General features: G+C 42.0%; 1 protein-coding gene across 2 annotated transcripts in view; it reads right to left on the reverse strand.

The window, feature by feature from the left end:
- Nucleotides 1-17,936, reverse strand: part of CACNA1C (calcium voltage-gated channel subunit alpha1 C) — a 594,404-nt gene that overhangs the window by 245,677 nt on the left and 330,791 nt on the right. For both annotated transcript variants that reach the window (XM_024210494.2, XM_024210493.2), the window contains exon 4: nt 9,660-9,799. In XM_024210494.2, coding sequence (XP_024066262.1) covers nt 9,660-9,799 — 140 coding nt within the window. The remainder of the gene's footprint in view (nt 1-9,659; nt 9,800-17,936) is intronic.

The following is a 17,936-nucleotide window of genomic DNA, read 5'->3' on the forward strand; positions in this document are numbered from 1 at the left end:
TATTTTGATTGGATACAGCAGAGCCCTCCTTCCCCCACTGCTGGGGTAAAGAAAGCCATTAATTATGGGTGGGCAGTTGATAACCTATTGCTGGTGTCAATGGCTAGTTACAATCTGAGTATCTACTGCCATTCCATTATGGTCCAGACGATAAAGTACAGCTATGCAATTATGTCAACAATACTCAGAATAAGCCAGATAGTTATTTTGAGATGTTACGCTCTTTGGAGCAGTGACTGTGTTTATTTCTATGTTTGTTAAGTGCCACACAATAGAACCCCCCCACTCATAATTGAGACCTCTGGGAACTACCACAACATTAAAAATAAACTGACAATACTGAGTGCAAAGTTAGGCCCAGACTGAAAACTTCTGAAAATTGAGCAATGAGATTATTTTAGATTCTTTCTCCATTTTGTTTTAACTGTTTTATGACCCCCCCTTTTTTTTTCCAATAGGAAGTGTGAAATGATTGTCTAGGCCCTGACTTCCTTAGCCACAGTCTTGGTAATTTACTTTTTTTGTTCTCTCACACAGGCTGTTTTAATAATCATGCAAGTATGCACAGTAATTGGTAAGATAAATGATGACATTGTTATTCGATACATTCTTAGTTATTACTATTTTTAAAAGAGCTGCGTAGCGAAACTCAAATAACAAATATTTCCTTGTTTTCACTGGCATTCCTTCAATATGAGACAAATCTTTATTATGACAAGAAGTCTGTGTTTCTGTGAGCAATTCTCCTTGCTAAGATTAAATGCATATGATCATACTGAATTAACTGTTTCCACTGCAAATCACATCTTTTGAGCTTTTCCCTAAAAAATGTGGAATTTAGGTCCTGATCCTGCAAACCCTTATTCGTGTGAGTGGTCTTTACTTCAGGGAGTAGCTCCCTTGAAATCAATGGCATCAATCTCATGAGTAAGGATGCCTAATAGGAGTAAGGGTTTACAGGATTGGGTTCTTAATTTGGACACAGTTTTAAACTTAAATGCAATGAAATAAGCCAAATCAAGACACTTAGTTCATGTTGTTCCCTCCCTCTTCCCCTTTTTCCTTTTGTAATGAAAGCAAAAAAAAATTGGCCACTTGAGATTAAAACCAGCAAGGCAATTACTTGGGAAAGGTGACATAGCTCGTCCTCACATAGTGTAGTGTATGCTACAGAGACAGGACAGATGGTTGAGAAGGTTTGCTCAGCAATGAGGCAGCATGCAGGAAATCTGCATTACGGTGCAATGTATCCTGCCGTATGGGAGCCCATGAGACAGGAAAAAAGCTGGATTTTGTGGCTGTCACACTAGTAAATGCATCAACAAAAGTCAGTTCAGAATTAAGGACTGGAAGCCAAATTTTGCCCTCAAATAAACGTGGCAACTGGCATCCATGTGTTGAATACATGGATTCAAAGGCAGACATTAGCCAAGGATATTGATTCCAACGATAGCTGAATCAACTCCTTTATGCAAATGTACAGAAAGACATATTTTGCATCTTTGATCAAGCCATTCCTCAGATCACCTCAGTTGAAGACAGTTCAGGATCTTCCCAGCATCCTTTATTTCTACTACATCATCAGGTACTTTATGGTAAGAAAACTCATCCCCTTGACCCACCACTGACATTGCATGCATTCAAACGATGGAAAAGGTTATGCCAACTATGCACTGCCAGAGGAAAATATTTCTGAACAAAATGTGTGACCCTGACTGGTACTTATTATGAGATGAAACTTAATGCTTAATAAATGTATCCAACAAAAAGAAAAAAAAGTGGATTTCTCACATCCGTATGTAATGTACTGTATGTGTGCAGGGAGGACATTATAGCTTCTGCAGAAACCAGAATTTTTAATTTCCGGAGTCCTGTGCATTTAAAATCTCAGCTATAGCATTTAATTAACACAGCGTTCTGCATTTAATTTCCTTGGCAATGGAAAAAAGAAAATACAAATAAAAATTTTGATTGCGCATTCAAATAACCCAATGTAGACACTTAGAATCAAAGAATTGCACTGAGTGTAATCAATGAAATAAATGCAGCTGTGTTTATTTCAATGGGTGGATGAGGGATAACAGAGAGGGTGACAGACAGGGTAGGGATTACAGAAGGGGAGAGATTACTGCTGCATGTTAGGATAAGGAGAAGGGTAGCTGCTTTGTGACATAGAAAGCACAGGTATAAATCCTCTGGGCCTCATCTGTAGCCCTCTGTAAGGTCAAATTTGCATTCCAGAATGGCACAAAGCTACTTTAAAGATGTTCTATATGAGCAGATAAGGATTCCCCCTGCACAGGGGAACACTGGGAAAATATAAAATAACCCACCATTCCCTCCCTACTTGGTATAGACAGTATATAGGGGTTTAAGAGGCATCAGCTAGAGGCAGAGCTTGAGCACACAGCACTATATCTGATCATCAGTTGGTGGAACAGCTGCCTGGGAACATAAATTAGAGCAGCCCTGAGGCTTCTCTAATTTATAATAGGCGCTGCATTGGCCTCTGGCCAGTCTCAGGATTACTGGGTGCAGAAAAGTGGTGTAATACTACATTTACTCTCCCTCCCATCAACTGCACCAATCCCAGTTCAGGTGAACCTCAGGGTTAAGCCCCGAATATAGTACCAGTACCTAACTCATTGCTCCAAAAGACCTTTTGCATATGTCAGGTATGAAAGGAGCTGTAGAAACTCAAATTCCCTTCAGATAAGCAATGTAGGAGGAGACTTACCTGTAAACCAGACAAAAGAATAGAGCATTTGCTTATGTGGGGAAAAAATAACTGGTCTTCTCTTAGAGGGCCAACCTGAGTTTCATGGTCCCCAGCTAGCCACTACTCTTGTTTTCCTAAGGGCTGCTCTAACTTATGCTGGCATTGGCTGGGGATCGATGGAACACTAGGATCTCTGGCTATGCTTCTCCAAGGATCTGGCACTATTAGACAAATTCCTTAAAGAAAAGAAAGTTATTCCCATTCTAGATATAGGATCACAGAAGTTATATCTGGAAAAGACATATTAGGTTCTAAACATGAGACAATATTTGCAAGCCCTCTTCTCTTTGTTCCCTCAAAAATCTTGCCATACTTAGGAAGCAAGTGCAATATACCTAATAGAGCATTCCACTCAAGCAGAATCAGATACAGGAAAAAATGCAGTGCTGTAACCCCCTAAGATGCTTGCTGGTATGTCAACCCAGCGTAAAGTACACAGCTGGGATTCATTTCTCTGCCCTGGTGTTTCTCAAAGGCATAAATTACTTTCCCCTTACACTGCAAATGCTGCCTCTACCCTTAATCTTTATTAGAAGGCTCTGAGACTTTATAATCCCTCATATTTGTTGCAGAGTGTGAGGAATGTGCTGTCATATGTAAAGAGTGCTGCAGACTGTCGAGCCAGCAGGACTAACATGACCACCCCTCACTGGTTTGAACAGTTTGGATGTAATAGCATATGGCAGATAAGGGACAGGATATCCATGTGACATAGCACAAGGGAATTTCAAAGAAAGGAGTCAGGAGAAAAGTTTCGCAAGGAATACGGGGAGTGAGCATTGAAAGAGTAAGAAGACAATTGTAGGAAGTTGTTGGAAAGTGTTATAGCTAAGAGGAGAGCATCATAGGGAGTAATGGGAGATTACGGTAGTGACATGGGCCAAAATTTTCATAAGGGAGTGTCTAAAATTTGACACCTATATTCATATGTAAGCATCTCATCGAAAGTAGCCTGATTTTCAGAGGGGATGTGCACCCACTGACTTCAGTGGGAGCAGCAGAGTGCTCATCTTCTTTGAAAATCAGGCTACTTTTCATTAGTTACCTAAATATGGATGTGCATGCCTAACTTTAGGCCTTCATGTTTGAAAATGGTGGCCATAGATAATTTACATTAAAAAGATATTTGGTGAGTTGACTAGACTGACAGCCTAGCAGAAACACACGCTACTGTGAGGAGGCTCTGATTTTGATTCCTGAGCTCATATTCTCTGTTTCCAGGCAATCAGGGGCTGCGGTACTATAAATGCAGTGGGTTGTGCAGGGGAGGGGGTTGGTATAAGGGAGAGCCCTGTACTGCTTTTGAGTAACTCCCTCTGACTAGGATTTAGAGGAGACCTGATGAGATCCTGAGGAAGCCGCATCCCTAGTTTTATGTATTTTTACTAAAAACAACTTTTGCAGTTCAGCTTTAAATTGTCTGATAAAATACCTACTGTATAACATCACTGAGTAGGGTATGCCCCTCTTCCTCCACGCACAAATCCCTATGGCTATTTGGGTACTCCATTGATTATCTTACTGATAATATGAACATAATGCACAACAACAGCTAATTGAAGTATTTAAAATAGTGGATAATTCTCAATGAAGCTTGGTGATCTACCTGGGATACTGTGGGAATATCTCTCAGGAAGCAGATAAGACAGGTGAAGGAGGAGGTGAGATAAAACTCAGGCCTGGAATATTGGTATAGAGGGGTATAACTTGTTCAGGAAGGACAGGCAGGGAAAAAAGGGAGGAGGTATTGCATTGTACATCAAGAATGTATACATTTGTTCTGACGTCTAGAAAGAGGTTAAAGGTAGACCAGTTGTACATCTCTGGGTGACGATAAAAGGGGATAAATAGGGGTTACGTCTTGACAGGGGATTACTATACACCACCAAATCAGGAGGAGGAAGTGGATGATGCATTTCTAGGACATACAACAGAAATATCCAGAACACAAGTTCTCGTAGTAATGGGAGATTTTAACCGGACATCTGCTGGAAAAGTATGATGACAAAACACAAAATTGCCAGTAAGTTCCTGGAATATGTAGAGGGCAATTTCTTGTTTCAGAAGGTAGAGAAAGTAACAGGGGAGGGGCAGTCATTTCAGACTTGATTCTGACTAATAGGGAGGAAGTGGTTGCAAATCTGCAGGTAGGAGACAATTTGGGTGAAAATGATCATGAAATGACAGATTTCATTATTCTAAGGAAAGGAAGGCGAGAGAGCTGCAGAATAAGGACAATGGACTTCCCAAAAGCAAACTTTAACAGACTCAGAGAACTGATAGGTAGGGTCCCACAGGAAGAAAACCTAAGGGAAAAAGTTGTTCAGGAGACCTGGCAAAGACAGACTATATTTAAGGCACAATAACAGCAAACTGTCCTGATGCAAGGAAAAGATAGGTAGAAAAGTAAGAGGCCAATATGGCCACAACCAGAGCTCTTTAATGACCTAAAAATCAAAAAGGAGTGCTACAAAACGTGGAAACAGACTAATTACTAAGGATGAGTACAAAAGAATAATGCAAATAGATAGGGACAAAATCAGAAAGGCTAAGGCACAAAATGAGTTACAACTGACAAGGGACATGAAAGGCAACAAAAAGAGGGTTTATAAATACATTAGGAGCAAGAGGAAGATGAAGGAAAGTGTAGGTCCACTACTTAGTGGGAAAGGAAAGCTAAGAACTGGTGACATCAAGAAGGCTAAAGTGTTTAAATGCCTATTTTGCTTCAGTCATAACTAAAAAAGTTTACTGTAACCAGATGCTTAACACAATTAATATTAACAACAAAGGGGAAGGAACACAAGTCAGATTAGGGAAAGAACAGGGGAAATAATATTTAGATAAGTTAGATATATTCAAGTCAGCAGGATCTGACTAAATTCATTCTAGGGTACTTAAGAAACTAGCTGAAGCAATCTTGGAACCATTAACAATTATCTTCAAGAACTCATGGGAGATGGCTGAGGTCCCAGAGGACTAGAGAAGGGCAAATAAAGTACCTATATTTAAAAGGGGGTACTAAGAGGACCCGGGCAATTATAGACCAGTCAGCCTAACTTTGATATCTAAAAAGATACTGGAACAATTATTAAACAACCAATTTCTAAGCCCTAGAGAATCATAGGGCAATAAGTAATAGCCAACATGGATTTGTCAAGAACAAATCATGCCAGACCAACCTAATTTCCTTTTTTGGCAGGATTACTGGCCTACTGGAGGGGAGAAGCAGAAGACATGAAATATCTTGATTTCAGTAAGGCTTTTGACATAGTTTTTTATGAAAATGTCATGTGGGACTAAGGAAATGTGGTCTAGATGAAATTATTATAAGGTAGGTCCAAAACTGGTTGAAAGACTGTACTGCAAGAGTAGTTTTCAATGGTTTGCTGTCAAACTTGGGGGATGTATCTAGTGGGGTCCCGCAGAGGTCTGTCCTGGGTTCAGTACTATTAATTATTTTCATTAATGACTTGGATAATGGAGCAGAGAGTATGCTTTTAAAATTTCTGGATGACACCAAACTGGAGGGGTTGCCAGCACTTTGGAGGACAGGATTAGAATTTAAAACCACCTTGACAAATTGGAGAATTGGTCTGTAATCAACCAGATGAAACTCAGTAAAGACAAATGCAAAGTACTATATTTAGGATGGCAAAATCAAACACACAAAATGGGAATAACTGGCTCGGCAGCAGTACTGCAGAAAAGGATCTGGGGGTTATAGTGGATAACTTTAATATAAGCCAACAATGTGATGGAATTGTGAAAAAGGCTAATATCATTCTTGGGCATATTTACAGGAGTATTGTATGTAAAATATGGAAGGTTACCGTCCTGCTCTACTCAGCACTAGTGAGGCCTTACATGGAGGATTGTTCTGGGAGTCACACTTTAAGAAAGATATGGACAAATTGGATAGAGTCCAGAGGAGAGCTACAAAATTTATAAAAGGATTAGAAAACTTGACCTATGAGGAAAGGTTAAAAAAACTAGGCGTGTTTAGTCTTGAGAAAAGAAGACTGAGAAGACTGAGTGGGGACCTGATAGCAATCAATTGTTCTCCATGTCCACTGAAGGCTGGAAAAGAATTAAGCAGCTTAATCTACAGCATGGGAGATTTAAGCTAGATATTAGGAAAATTTTTCTAATGATAGTTAAGTACTGGAATAGATTGCCATGGGAGTTGCGGAATCCCTGTCATTGTTGATTTTTAAGAGCAGATTGGACAAACACTTGTCAGGAATTATCTAAATTTACCTGATCCTGCCTCAGCACAGAGTTGCACTACATGACCTCACAATGTCTCTTCCAGCCCTACATTTCTATGATTCTACATTGGATGGGCCACAAATAGGGGATAGATTTATGTGAATAGGAAGGTGTGACAGGTGTGACAATTTCCTGCAATATTTTTGGGAGATCTTACTGTATTAAGTTTATGTATCATCATGGGCCAGGGACTGTATGAATTCCATGGGGGAGGGTGACCACAACTCCTCCAAGAATTAAGAACAGTGGGAGATATGACCAGATATGATCAACCTGTCACATCCTGAACAAACCTTATGGAATTAAGATAAACTTGAATACCCGGTCAGAAGGGAGAGAGAGACGTCTCCACCTATGAGAGGCAATAGCTGTGAAGCTGAAAACCAAGAGTGGGTGCCCTTGCTGAACCACAGAGGGGAAATACAGGTGCAATTGCCCTGAACAGTGACAGGGGACAATTAGGCAAATTCACTCAGGCTGTAACACCTCCAGAAAAAAGTACCACTGCCTGGAGAGGTTCATACATACTAGTTCAAACCGGAGTCTCCAGAGATTGACAAGACTGGACACCAAGCATGGACTACAACTGCAAATCTTACAAGATGAAGGACCTCACACAATCTCTCCCAAGTCAAAACAACAATTCCCATTCCTACTGCTCCCATCCTCTGTCAGCCCCCCGCCACCTCTGCCAACCAGCCAGCCGATTTACCAATCTCCCTCTTGATCTGCTTGTTTAGGGTTGTAAGCTAAGTGAGCAGTCACATTTTGTATTAACTAAAGTTTCCGAGAGGTCTTCAAGGATAGCTGGATATAAAAAAACATTGCAGTAATCCTACCCAGAGGTGGCTAAGGCACTGATAACTGTTGTGAGGTGCACATCTGAGAGGAGAGGTCAGAACCTTCTTCACTGAGCATATATTAAAAAAAGCACTCTTGGCTACTGCTTCTATCTGGGTATTCAAAAGCTGTGGAGGAGCTAGCAGGACTACTAGATTGCCAACTTTATTAAGAAGAACTCTGTGGAGCTCAAAAGCTAAATTGGTCCAATAAAAGATCCATCCACCTTGTCTCTCTAATATCCTGGGACCAACATGGCTACAACATCACTGCATACAACTTTATTAACAAAAGATGGGCCTGCCCCTGCAGTCCCGGGGGCAGATACCATCTCTCCCTTCTCCTGCAGCAGGCTCCCTCTTTGGTCCTTCATCTCCTCAGTGTACAGAAAGCTATTCAACCATCCTTCCCACCCTACAATGGCCACCACAGCAGTCACATCTGGGTGCATGAGCAAGGACCTTCCGCAGTGTTGCCAACTCTTGCAATATTTATTGTTTTTCTTAAAGCCCTAGCTCCTAAAGCCAAGAATCTCAACTTTCATTTGAAAAGTAAGTTTCTAGCCCTCATAGTTGAGGAGAAAAGGCTGAAAATATGACCCAACTGTAACCTAAGGGCTCAGAAACCAAGTCAAGTGAAAAGAACCCAATTTTTATTTTTTTAATTTCATTATTATTTTTAAGACAATCTAGTAATATTTGGAGGGCCCAACTCATGATTTTTGAATGACTGAGGTTGGCAATACTGAAATAAGCCCTCAACCTAGAAGTTTCCCCAAATAAAAGTACAGAAAGCCCTCTCTCCACAACCATTCTAGTGCAAAATGACTCAACCCCAAAAGTCCATTCCTTACATTATCCCCGCCCCCATTTCTGCCAACTAGATCAATCACCCCTATGGAACTGGATGGGGTCCTTCACCCTAACCCCCTACCCAAAAGACCAATCACTGGTTCATTCTCAAACAGAACTCTTGATTCAAAAGGTATAGCCCTGCCATAAAACAATGCTCAGATCCCATTTCCACAATGGGACAAGTCAGCTTTTGGTCAGTCAAAACTTCCCTGTCGGTATGACAGTAGAAACTGGATGATCAGAAACTGCCTGGAGGCTTCCTCAGAGTCATCAAAATTATTTAAATTAATATGACTCTAACTGAAATCATGATTATTTATTGTCCTATGGACAGTTTGTTCTCAATTACTCTGAACACTCTTGATCAGAGCGGCAGGTGGTAGACAGGTAGGAAGAATGGAGTTTTTATTGAACAGTCTCCCCATGAACAAGAGTGTTTATTCACCATTCCATTAGGTCATCCATTTGCAAGACTAATACAGTGACGTCAAAGCCAGAATCCCAGTTGTTTGATTCATTTGATTTATATTAGATTCATTATAGAGATTACAACTTCATTTACTTTTGTTTGAAATTGATCTGCAATTTCCACTATTTATAGAGGTTGTTTGATCATACACTGCAGACTTTATGTAACTGTGTAATAAATCTCTCTCATACACATACCCCCCTCCTGCCCACCTACCCTCTCAGGTTTGATTCTTCCATCTTTTAATTTAATGTCATATTGACCATGTAAACAAACAGTATCTTTCTTCCCAGTCCCCAAAACATCTGCATCACATTACATCTTTCCACAGAAAAATAATTCCTGCCCCTGTGTTTAGCCCACGTCCATCCCTCCTCCACACACATCCCTGCCCCCCCGCCGCCCCCAAAAAACAAAAACAAAAGGGAAAATGATTGTTACTTACTAGGAACTCCAGATACCAGCCGTAAGGGGCGTAACACTCGGAAAGCCCGCAGTGCTTTAACATCAAATCCAGCACCTTTCCCTCCTATTGAATTCACCCCATCTGCTTTGGTTGCTTGTTCTAAAATTGCACTAAAAAGCCTGCAAAAAGGAAAGAGGAAACAAGCTGTAGGCAGACAGCAAGGCTCAGGCTAAACAGAAAATTAACTAACATCATAATATAATTGAAACTACCTCATATTGCATAAACCCACCAGATGTATCACATATCTGACTTGATAGTCATATGTAGTGGGGGAGAAAGAGACTCTTCCCCTATACAATATCCTGTAGTCTAGAAGAATGGGAACTGAGATGTAAGGCAGGAGACATACCGGTAAGTTCTAATTTCAGTCGTTCCTCTGACTGCTATTAATATTTCTGTGCCATTTGCAACCTTTATTAACTGACACTCTACTGTAGAAGGGCAATTATTCAACCATTTCAGGGCCAATGGAACTGGGGGCGGGGGAGGGAGCTAGCATCTCTGCAATGGAAATAGTGTGTGGAGGTCTATGTTTCTGCCTACCCACCAATATCTGGGAGTGGACTCTGCTGCATTCACATGGAGGAAGATATGAGAGCAGGATCTGGAGGAGAGGCTGTAGCAGCTGCCAAGGCCACAAGATCAGGCTGACTGATGAGGAGCAGGTAAGACTCCCCAGCCCAGCCAGGTCCCACCTTCCAGCCACTACAGGTCCCAGCAGAGACAGCCAGCCCCAGGGAAGGGCAGGAGAGTGTGCACCAGCCATTAGCGTGAGGTGGGAGATTGGACAGGGCATCAGCACCTGGGTGGGAGGCAATGGCGCACAGGTTGCCAGCTGCCAAGGAGGTGAGGCGAATACACGGCACCAGGCACCAACCCCAGGAACGGCAATGGGAACTACTGGGACATACCTTCCTAGCCTGGAGCCAGCTGCCCCCTCGAGTCTCAGTAACTTCCCTTGCTCCCTCTCCTATCCATCTGGTCCCCCATTCATAGGGAGTTCAGTCCCCCGATCTATTTTACATCTAACTCAGGTTCCACAAGGTCACTGCAGGTGAAACTGGCAATAGAACTCAGGTCTCATTTATTGCCTTTGAGAAGAACCATGTCATATTATGTGCGTGTGTAATCCATGTTAACAAAGTGTGGCCCTTTGACCCCCCTAAGGTTAGATCACATGCAGAAGTTTATGAGGCAGATAAAGATAGGCTTTTAGATCCAGAGATTCCAGTTTCAAACCTTTGTGAGGACCAAACAGCAGCATTCATTACATTTGGCAATGCTGTTTCTATTCACATTCTATTTCCAGAGCTAGGAATAGAAGCCATGAATCCTAAAATCAAATATTCCAGGGCTATTTCAACAATAGTTGTGTACCGCGTGGCAAAGTATGCATCATGGCTCACTCTATGGGCTGGTCCTAATAGAAGATAACAGCATATTTCCCTACCAGTTACAAGTGTAGATGAAGTGGAAGAGGTCTGTGATCTGAAAATCTTGGGTTTAAACCCTAATGATGGCTTAAGGGTGGTAAAAGTGTAGGTGTAAGTTAGTGTGAAGACTCTGGAAAAATGCAACTGTTGACATGATGTCATGTCATATTACAAAACATTTTATTTAGAGGCGAATTTGGATTCTCATACTTGTTTTATGATGATATTTTTAGTGGTTTACTTGGGTTAATAGGAGCTGTCCCTTTAAAAACAGGGTGGGGCACTTAATTATAGAGTGTGTTTGAAGAAAGCAGAGCAGTGTGTGGGAGATGTTGTTTATGTGTGCAGAAAGTGGAAGACCCAGCCTGTGAAAGGTCAGAACTTGATTTAATACACTTATCTTTCAACAAAGTAAACTTCATTCTCGAGGTGCAACATTAGCATTTATTAGGAGAGTGAATTTCTGAGGGCATTACTAAGGAGCCACAAAGCCTTTCACCTTGAGGGCACCACTCTGAATCCAGTTCAACTCAGTAGAGATTAAAGAAGTTGTTCCCATCCAATGGTGCTGCTATCTCAGGTAAGTTTGGTGGGTGCCAGTTCCAGCTACGATGCCACAAACTCATCATCATGCTTTGAACTAAACTGGCAGATTCAACAGAGAGGCTGAAAACTGCATGGGCCAGGGAGAATAAAATAGCCCTGTTGCCTCTAGAGAAAATCCCCGCAGTTCAGGGTTGAGGTATGCTGGCAGGGCCATATGTGTGGGAAGCTTGCCCCGTAGCTAAAAAGAAGAGTACATTCATTACAGCACTCAGGCCAGTACTGTACCTTTCACCAGCACTAATTTTCTTAAGCTGAAGTTGCTGGTTATATACACCTTAGTTGCAAATGTCCCAGCTGGAGCTACACAGAACTTGGCAGCTATGGCGGGGGAGCTAGTTGACTCAATTCCAAGTCATAACTTAAAGTATTGCTGAAAAATTAGCAACCATGTAGTGAGTGCGAGAGGAGGCAGGAGAGTAGAGGGGAGGATGTTGCAAATTAATGAACAGGACCAAGAAAACCTCTTGAAAAAACCTACAGTAGATACTGCAGGACATGGGGTGGTTGATTCAGTAGTTCCTGACATTCCCTTTCAGTAGGTGAACCAGCTGAAACAATGCCACAGCAAGATGTGAGAGAGCACTGTGCTGATGGAGGCATTTTCAATGAGATGTAAAAGCAAGGTTCTACCCCCTTGCAGTTATTGAAGATCCCCTAGCACCTCTCCAAAGAGTATGAGAATCAACCCTATTTCATCTCAGATAAGCACATTCTGCAACCTAACTTCCCGTTCCATTTCCAACAGGATGCAATATTATCCACCTCCTATTTTAAACTGTTGTGTAGTGTTCTTGAGCATTGATAAATGATTTCTGAATCTCAGCCTAGGGGTCACTGCATCCGGTTTTGGTTCATTTCTTAAAGATTAACTACAAAGCAAATAAAAGACTAAATTGTTGACTTCTGCTTCTTCTTAATGATATATGACGACATCCTTATTATTTTCTTTTTTTCCCAATATTTTTCTGCTTCCTTTTTTAGGTCTGACACACAAGGTATTCTCTTTGCCAAGGCCCTTAGCCAGATCTTTGGAGGACCTCAATAGTGGCACGACAAGGCTGCTACCTGTACTGCAGCTCTTTATTCCCCTGTCTTTGTGGATGGGATGCTGATTCTTATAGTCTAAGAGAAGATCTTGTCAAGGGGCTCTTGCAAACAGAGGGAACTGAGGATCTGATATTTCCAATGCAAATAACGAGCAGAGAAACACCTTTGAGAGAGAGTCTTTATACAGCATAAAGAAAAAGTAAAGGCCAAAAGATTTTTTGTTTTTGGCTTTACAGTTCACCTTTAAATATGGCTATTTTTTAACTCCAGGAAGGGTTTGTAAAGGTGGAAGTGCTTGAGGCTGCCCTTTAGAAAATTCCCCACAGACCTAAGGAAAGGCTCATTTCTACACCCAAGTTTTTGAATCTGTTCAGAATTTCAGACCCCTTGCAAATACCTTCAGTTCACAATCTAAGTAAGGTTGTTCTCTAAATTAAGATACCTTTCTCTTGGTCGAAACTGAGGGTCCTCAGAAAATACTGCTCTTAGGAAATGCATTACATGCTGTCTGGAAAGAAGAATATTCTTGTAACACAACACTTTCAAGTCATTTTTGTCAGGGAAGGAAATTTCCTTCTAAGTCATGATGAATTCCAAGGACAACACTCGTATCAGAACACCTTTTATTTTCCAAAAGGAGAAAAATAAAATCAAAAGAACTAGGAAACAATTTAACTAATGATTAGCAGTTGTGGGATATGCTTCATTAGACAGCTTGAGTGTGTGATCTTTGTTCTTAACTAGCAATGTTCTTAAACACAGAGCTTTATGATTGATACCTATGCAAAGAGATTTTTCTTCAAAGCAGTATTTAATGGCTCTGCCACAGAAAGATCATAGGCTATTTGAGGATAAGCTAGATCAATCTTTAAAGGACTTAGCTGCTCAGAAAGCAGATCAACCATATTGCAAGACAGATAAGTTGTTACAAGCCTATAAGTCTAAAGTGCATCCCTTCGTCAGAAGGCATTCTCTTAAGTCTAGATATAGTCCTTGCTTTTAATGCTCTTCTCCTTTCCTGACATGGATTCATCTGACCATCCTAGAACTACACATTCAAAGTGAAGTCACAGATTTCTTCGGGCAGCAGATGATCCAACTTTTGAAGACAGGGAGATAATTGGTACTATAAAGCGTAGCAGATAATGGGTACTATAAAGAATTAATGTAGGCTGCTTTCTAGAATGCTCATTTCCTATCTCCTTGTCTACCTGAAAATAATGAACAATATCAGAATAGTTTCTCCTTATTAGACCTTCCAGCTGCATGCACTGGTGTGGTGGGAAAAAATGGGAGTTAAGATGGACAGAGGATCTAGACATTGTCCTTGGTTATGTTCCCTTTTGCCACAGCAGCACCTGAATTATTGTTTGTATATAGGATTTTTCCATTTCCCATCCAGCCCTACTCTTTTTTCTATGGTGAGAACCATCAACATTTAAAGAAGAAGATTCCAATGGCAGAATGAGTGCAAGATGACAGCTGTGATGAAAAAGTCTTTAAAATTTAATGCTTTAGGTCAGTGGTTCTCAAACTATGGAGGCATGGGAATGTGTCTAGGGAGGTGCGAGCTGTGGGCTTTTTTTGCAGGGGGGAGGAAGGAAGAGCTCTGGCTGTCAGTCCTGGGTGTTTGGAGCTCATGCAGAAGAGCTGTGCACATCTGGGAGGCAGGGAAAAGGGGACAGCCAGAGCCCTACCACTCTGGGGCTGACAGCCGGAGCCCCGCCACCTGGGCTCAGGCTCTCCTCCTGCACCCTCCTTCTATTCCTCACCAGAGGCAGCCCGGACTCAGGCTCTCCTCCCACCTCCGCCTCCGCTCCATCCCCTAATTCCCATCTGTCAGCCCCGGGATGCAGCAGCAACGCAGAAATAAGGGTGGCAGTGGGGCGCTAAATCTGCTGTGAAAAGTGATTTTGACAAATATCACTTTTTACATTGTCTCCCTTACTTCTGTGCTGCTGCTGGCATGGCGCTGCCTTCAGAGTGGGGCACCCAGCCAGCAGCCGCTGCTCTTCGCTCTGCCTTCAGAGCTGGGTGGTGGTTTATATGCTTGGGGGTGGGGTGGGGAGGGGGAAGACATAAACAACTACAGACACAAAGAAGGGGGGGGGCAATCAAATAAGTTTGAGAACCACTGGTTTAGGTTACACTTTCTGAATATTACCAGGAAAGCACCTCCTCTTTTGCCATCCCATGAACCTCTATGACCTTCTCTGGCCTATGTTACAATACTACAACTATGTCCATATCGGTCAGCCCCGAGAGAACAGTTATCACAGGAAGGCAAGTTTTTCTTTATTCCTTGGAGAACAGTAACACCCAGAGGCCTCCAAATACAAAGCAAGAAACACTTCCAGCCCACAAAGTCACAGGAGCATCCTTGAGCTGCATCCTTCTAAATTACCCAGGTCTTTAGTTTTAGCAAACTGGTATTAGTCAAGAGTTTAGGATAATACATTTAGGTTCGCTAGCTCTAAACTGGGTTTCTGAGCATCATATCCATCAATCTAGAAGCCCTACAGAGTGTGGCTAGGATTAGCATCACATTTTTTTAGTTAGTGTCTCATTCTCTTCTGAAATCTCATTAATGAGCCTGTGCTCAATGTTAAGGAAGCCTGGGCTGAGTTGGGAACACAGTAGGCAGCATGTACAGCCACTGTCAGGTGAATGCTTCCTCTTGTTTTCCAGCCACTGCTTCAGGCTGCCACTGGAACCATTTCCGGCAACACTGATGGACACCAGAGGAAGCCCTGGCTGGTTCCCCTCAGATGGAAGAAAATGGTAGGTCAATAAGGGGTCTTTGCAGAAAGCAGAATAAAAAAGAAAATGGAGAAATTTGGAAAACTTCCTGCCCCTCCAACAAAATCAATTCAAGTTTAAATATGGTGTAACTGCAGCCTGGGTTTACACTGCAATTTTCAAACAAACAGTAGGGAGCAAGCAGGGGAGAACAGGGGCAAACAGCATTGCCTCTCAGAATTTGCTGATAAGTAGGGTCTGCTGGGAGAGGAAGCAGCACACCACACTATGACATAGTCCTGTATGAGCCAGTCTAAATAGATAAATATCAGAGAAACCCATCCAGCCTTGAAGTGGAATCTGCTGCTCGCAATTGTTACTCTTTAACTGGGACCTAGGGGTCTTGGTCATGTTTATATATGTGTAATCTTTCTCCTGTTGCAGTTGCTGTCAGATTGTTTCCTCCAGCTACAGAGTAAGTGTTGCTGAACATGAGAGCAGACAGAATAGCACAGTGAAGAGCTGCTGCTTTTGTCACTGGCAAGGGAATTAATTTCAGCCTGAATATCATCTTGCTGATTAACAGGCCTAATAGGAAAACTCAAGTTAAACTACATATAATGCTGATCTAACATTTCTGGAACCCTGTTCTTTTACATGACAATAGAAAGGGGGTAAAATATTTGTCCTCTTTTAAAAAGTCTCTATAAAGACCCACATAAAATGAAAATAATCAGATTCATAAGGCCCTTATTCATACTGAGCAGCAGTCCCTAGTCAGGTGACTGAATGCTACATGAGTATAGGTTGCAGAATCAGACTTATCTTGGGAAACCAGTTAATCCCTGGGTGGATGTGACTAATTTCCTGTGGTATTCTTTTACTCCTTTGGGCGTGCGGAGGTGAGAGCACCAAAATAGCAGGGCGAAGAGTCTAGGCAGGAGGTAGGGCTGTTTTGGGACCAAGAATAGGTTCCAGCTTGTCCCACCTCCTTGATGGGAACTCCTCCCCGCACTTCCACCTATCATTCTGGAAGCAGCAGGGATCAAGTAGCGCAGCAGCAGCAGCAAAGGTGAGTGGTTAAGAGTTTTATAGCTTTCGGTTCCTCCATACAAGTAAACAAGTGGCCAGATGATCAATGGATTTGGGCAGCAAGCATAAGCTGCTTTGGCTGCTAAAACTGCCCTTTTTTGGTACTCAGTGTGGGAATGGAGACGAGGATTTCTATTGGAAAGGGAAGGACAGGGGAGGGCCTGGATGCCGGTGGGGCATGGAACTCACTCTGGAGATGAGGCTGGAGATAGGAAGGGAAGAGGCATTCAGGAGAAGAAGACCCAGCCTCATTGCCTTAAGGGTTAGTTCATCCCACGTTACACTTCCTTCATCTAACTACCATTCAAACAGCTTGTCATGTTGCTTTCCAAGTTTCTAACTCAACTAATTCAACCCAATTTAATGTATCATTTCCCCTACATTAAATCCTTCACCTCATCCCATGATTTTTCTGCTCTCAGTAGTGAGGTAGGGATACCTACTGGAGATTTGCTTACAAGTGTCACAGAAATTCCTCCACTCTTGTACTTCTAATCCCTAGGGAAATTAGGAATTTAATTGCATGTGCAGGCCCAGGACCTTCTCTGAGAAGAGGGTCAGGAAGCAGAAACATGGCCACTCAGAAAAAGTACATAGAAGTTGAACAGTGTCCATGCTGTCCCCTTTCCTAAAGATGATAACTCATCTCAGCTTCAGCAGCATTGCACAACTCACTGTGAGGTATCCAAAAAGGGAGAGCTTGCTTCCTGGCTGCTTTTCTCTAGGGCTTCACAAATCCTCTGGCTTCTCAGAGGTCATGTTTTAGGAGGCTATAAGGGAATGATGAAGCTCAATTCCTAGCTCACACACTCTTTTTAGAGGCTCCCATGTCTCAGAGATACGCTGATACCATATGGAAAACTTTGAAAAACATTCTGTTAGAGAAAATGTGGGTCATACAACACATTCTCTGTATTTCTTTTGTTTTGGGCTTTTTAAATAATTGGTAGGACCATTTTAATCAAAATAAGCTCCTCATTCCTGATAATGTTGCTCTCTGCCTGACCCTCACAGTGGTCAGGCCCAATAATGGACCAATGTGGAACATCTTTTAACATTTTATTTTCTGAAATATTTGTTGGACCTGAGCCCTGGGGTTCACCCATTGTTACAGGTAACAAGTTACAATTACATCCCATGAACTATTCTCCCCACATTCATGGAGCTGTCAAGAGTTAATGTATTTGATTGTCTTCTGTCAGGATTACACTCAGGAGTTTGAGACCCAGCTGTATGTTGCCCAATAATCTTGTGTTGCTTTCTGTTTTTCCCTCCACAAGTGTTAAAAAGTGGTTTACTTTCCATGCCTTAGAAATGGGTAAAGTCCCAGAATGGG

Source organism: Terrapene carolina, unplaced genomic scaffold, assembly GCF_002925995.2.
Source record: "Terrapene carolina triunguis isolate 2854851 unplaced genomic scaffold, T_m_triunguis-2.0 Scaffold190, whole genome shotgun sequence".
NCBI lineage: Eukaryota > Metazoa > Chordata > Testudines > Emydidae > Terrapene > Terrapene triunguis.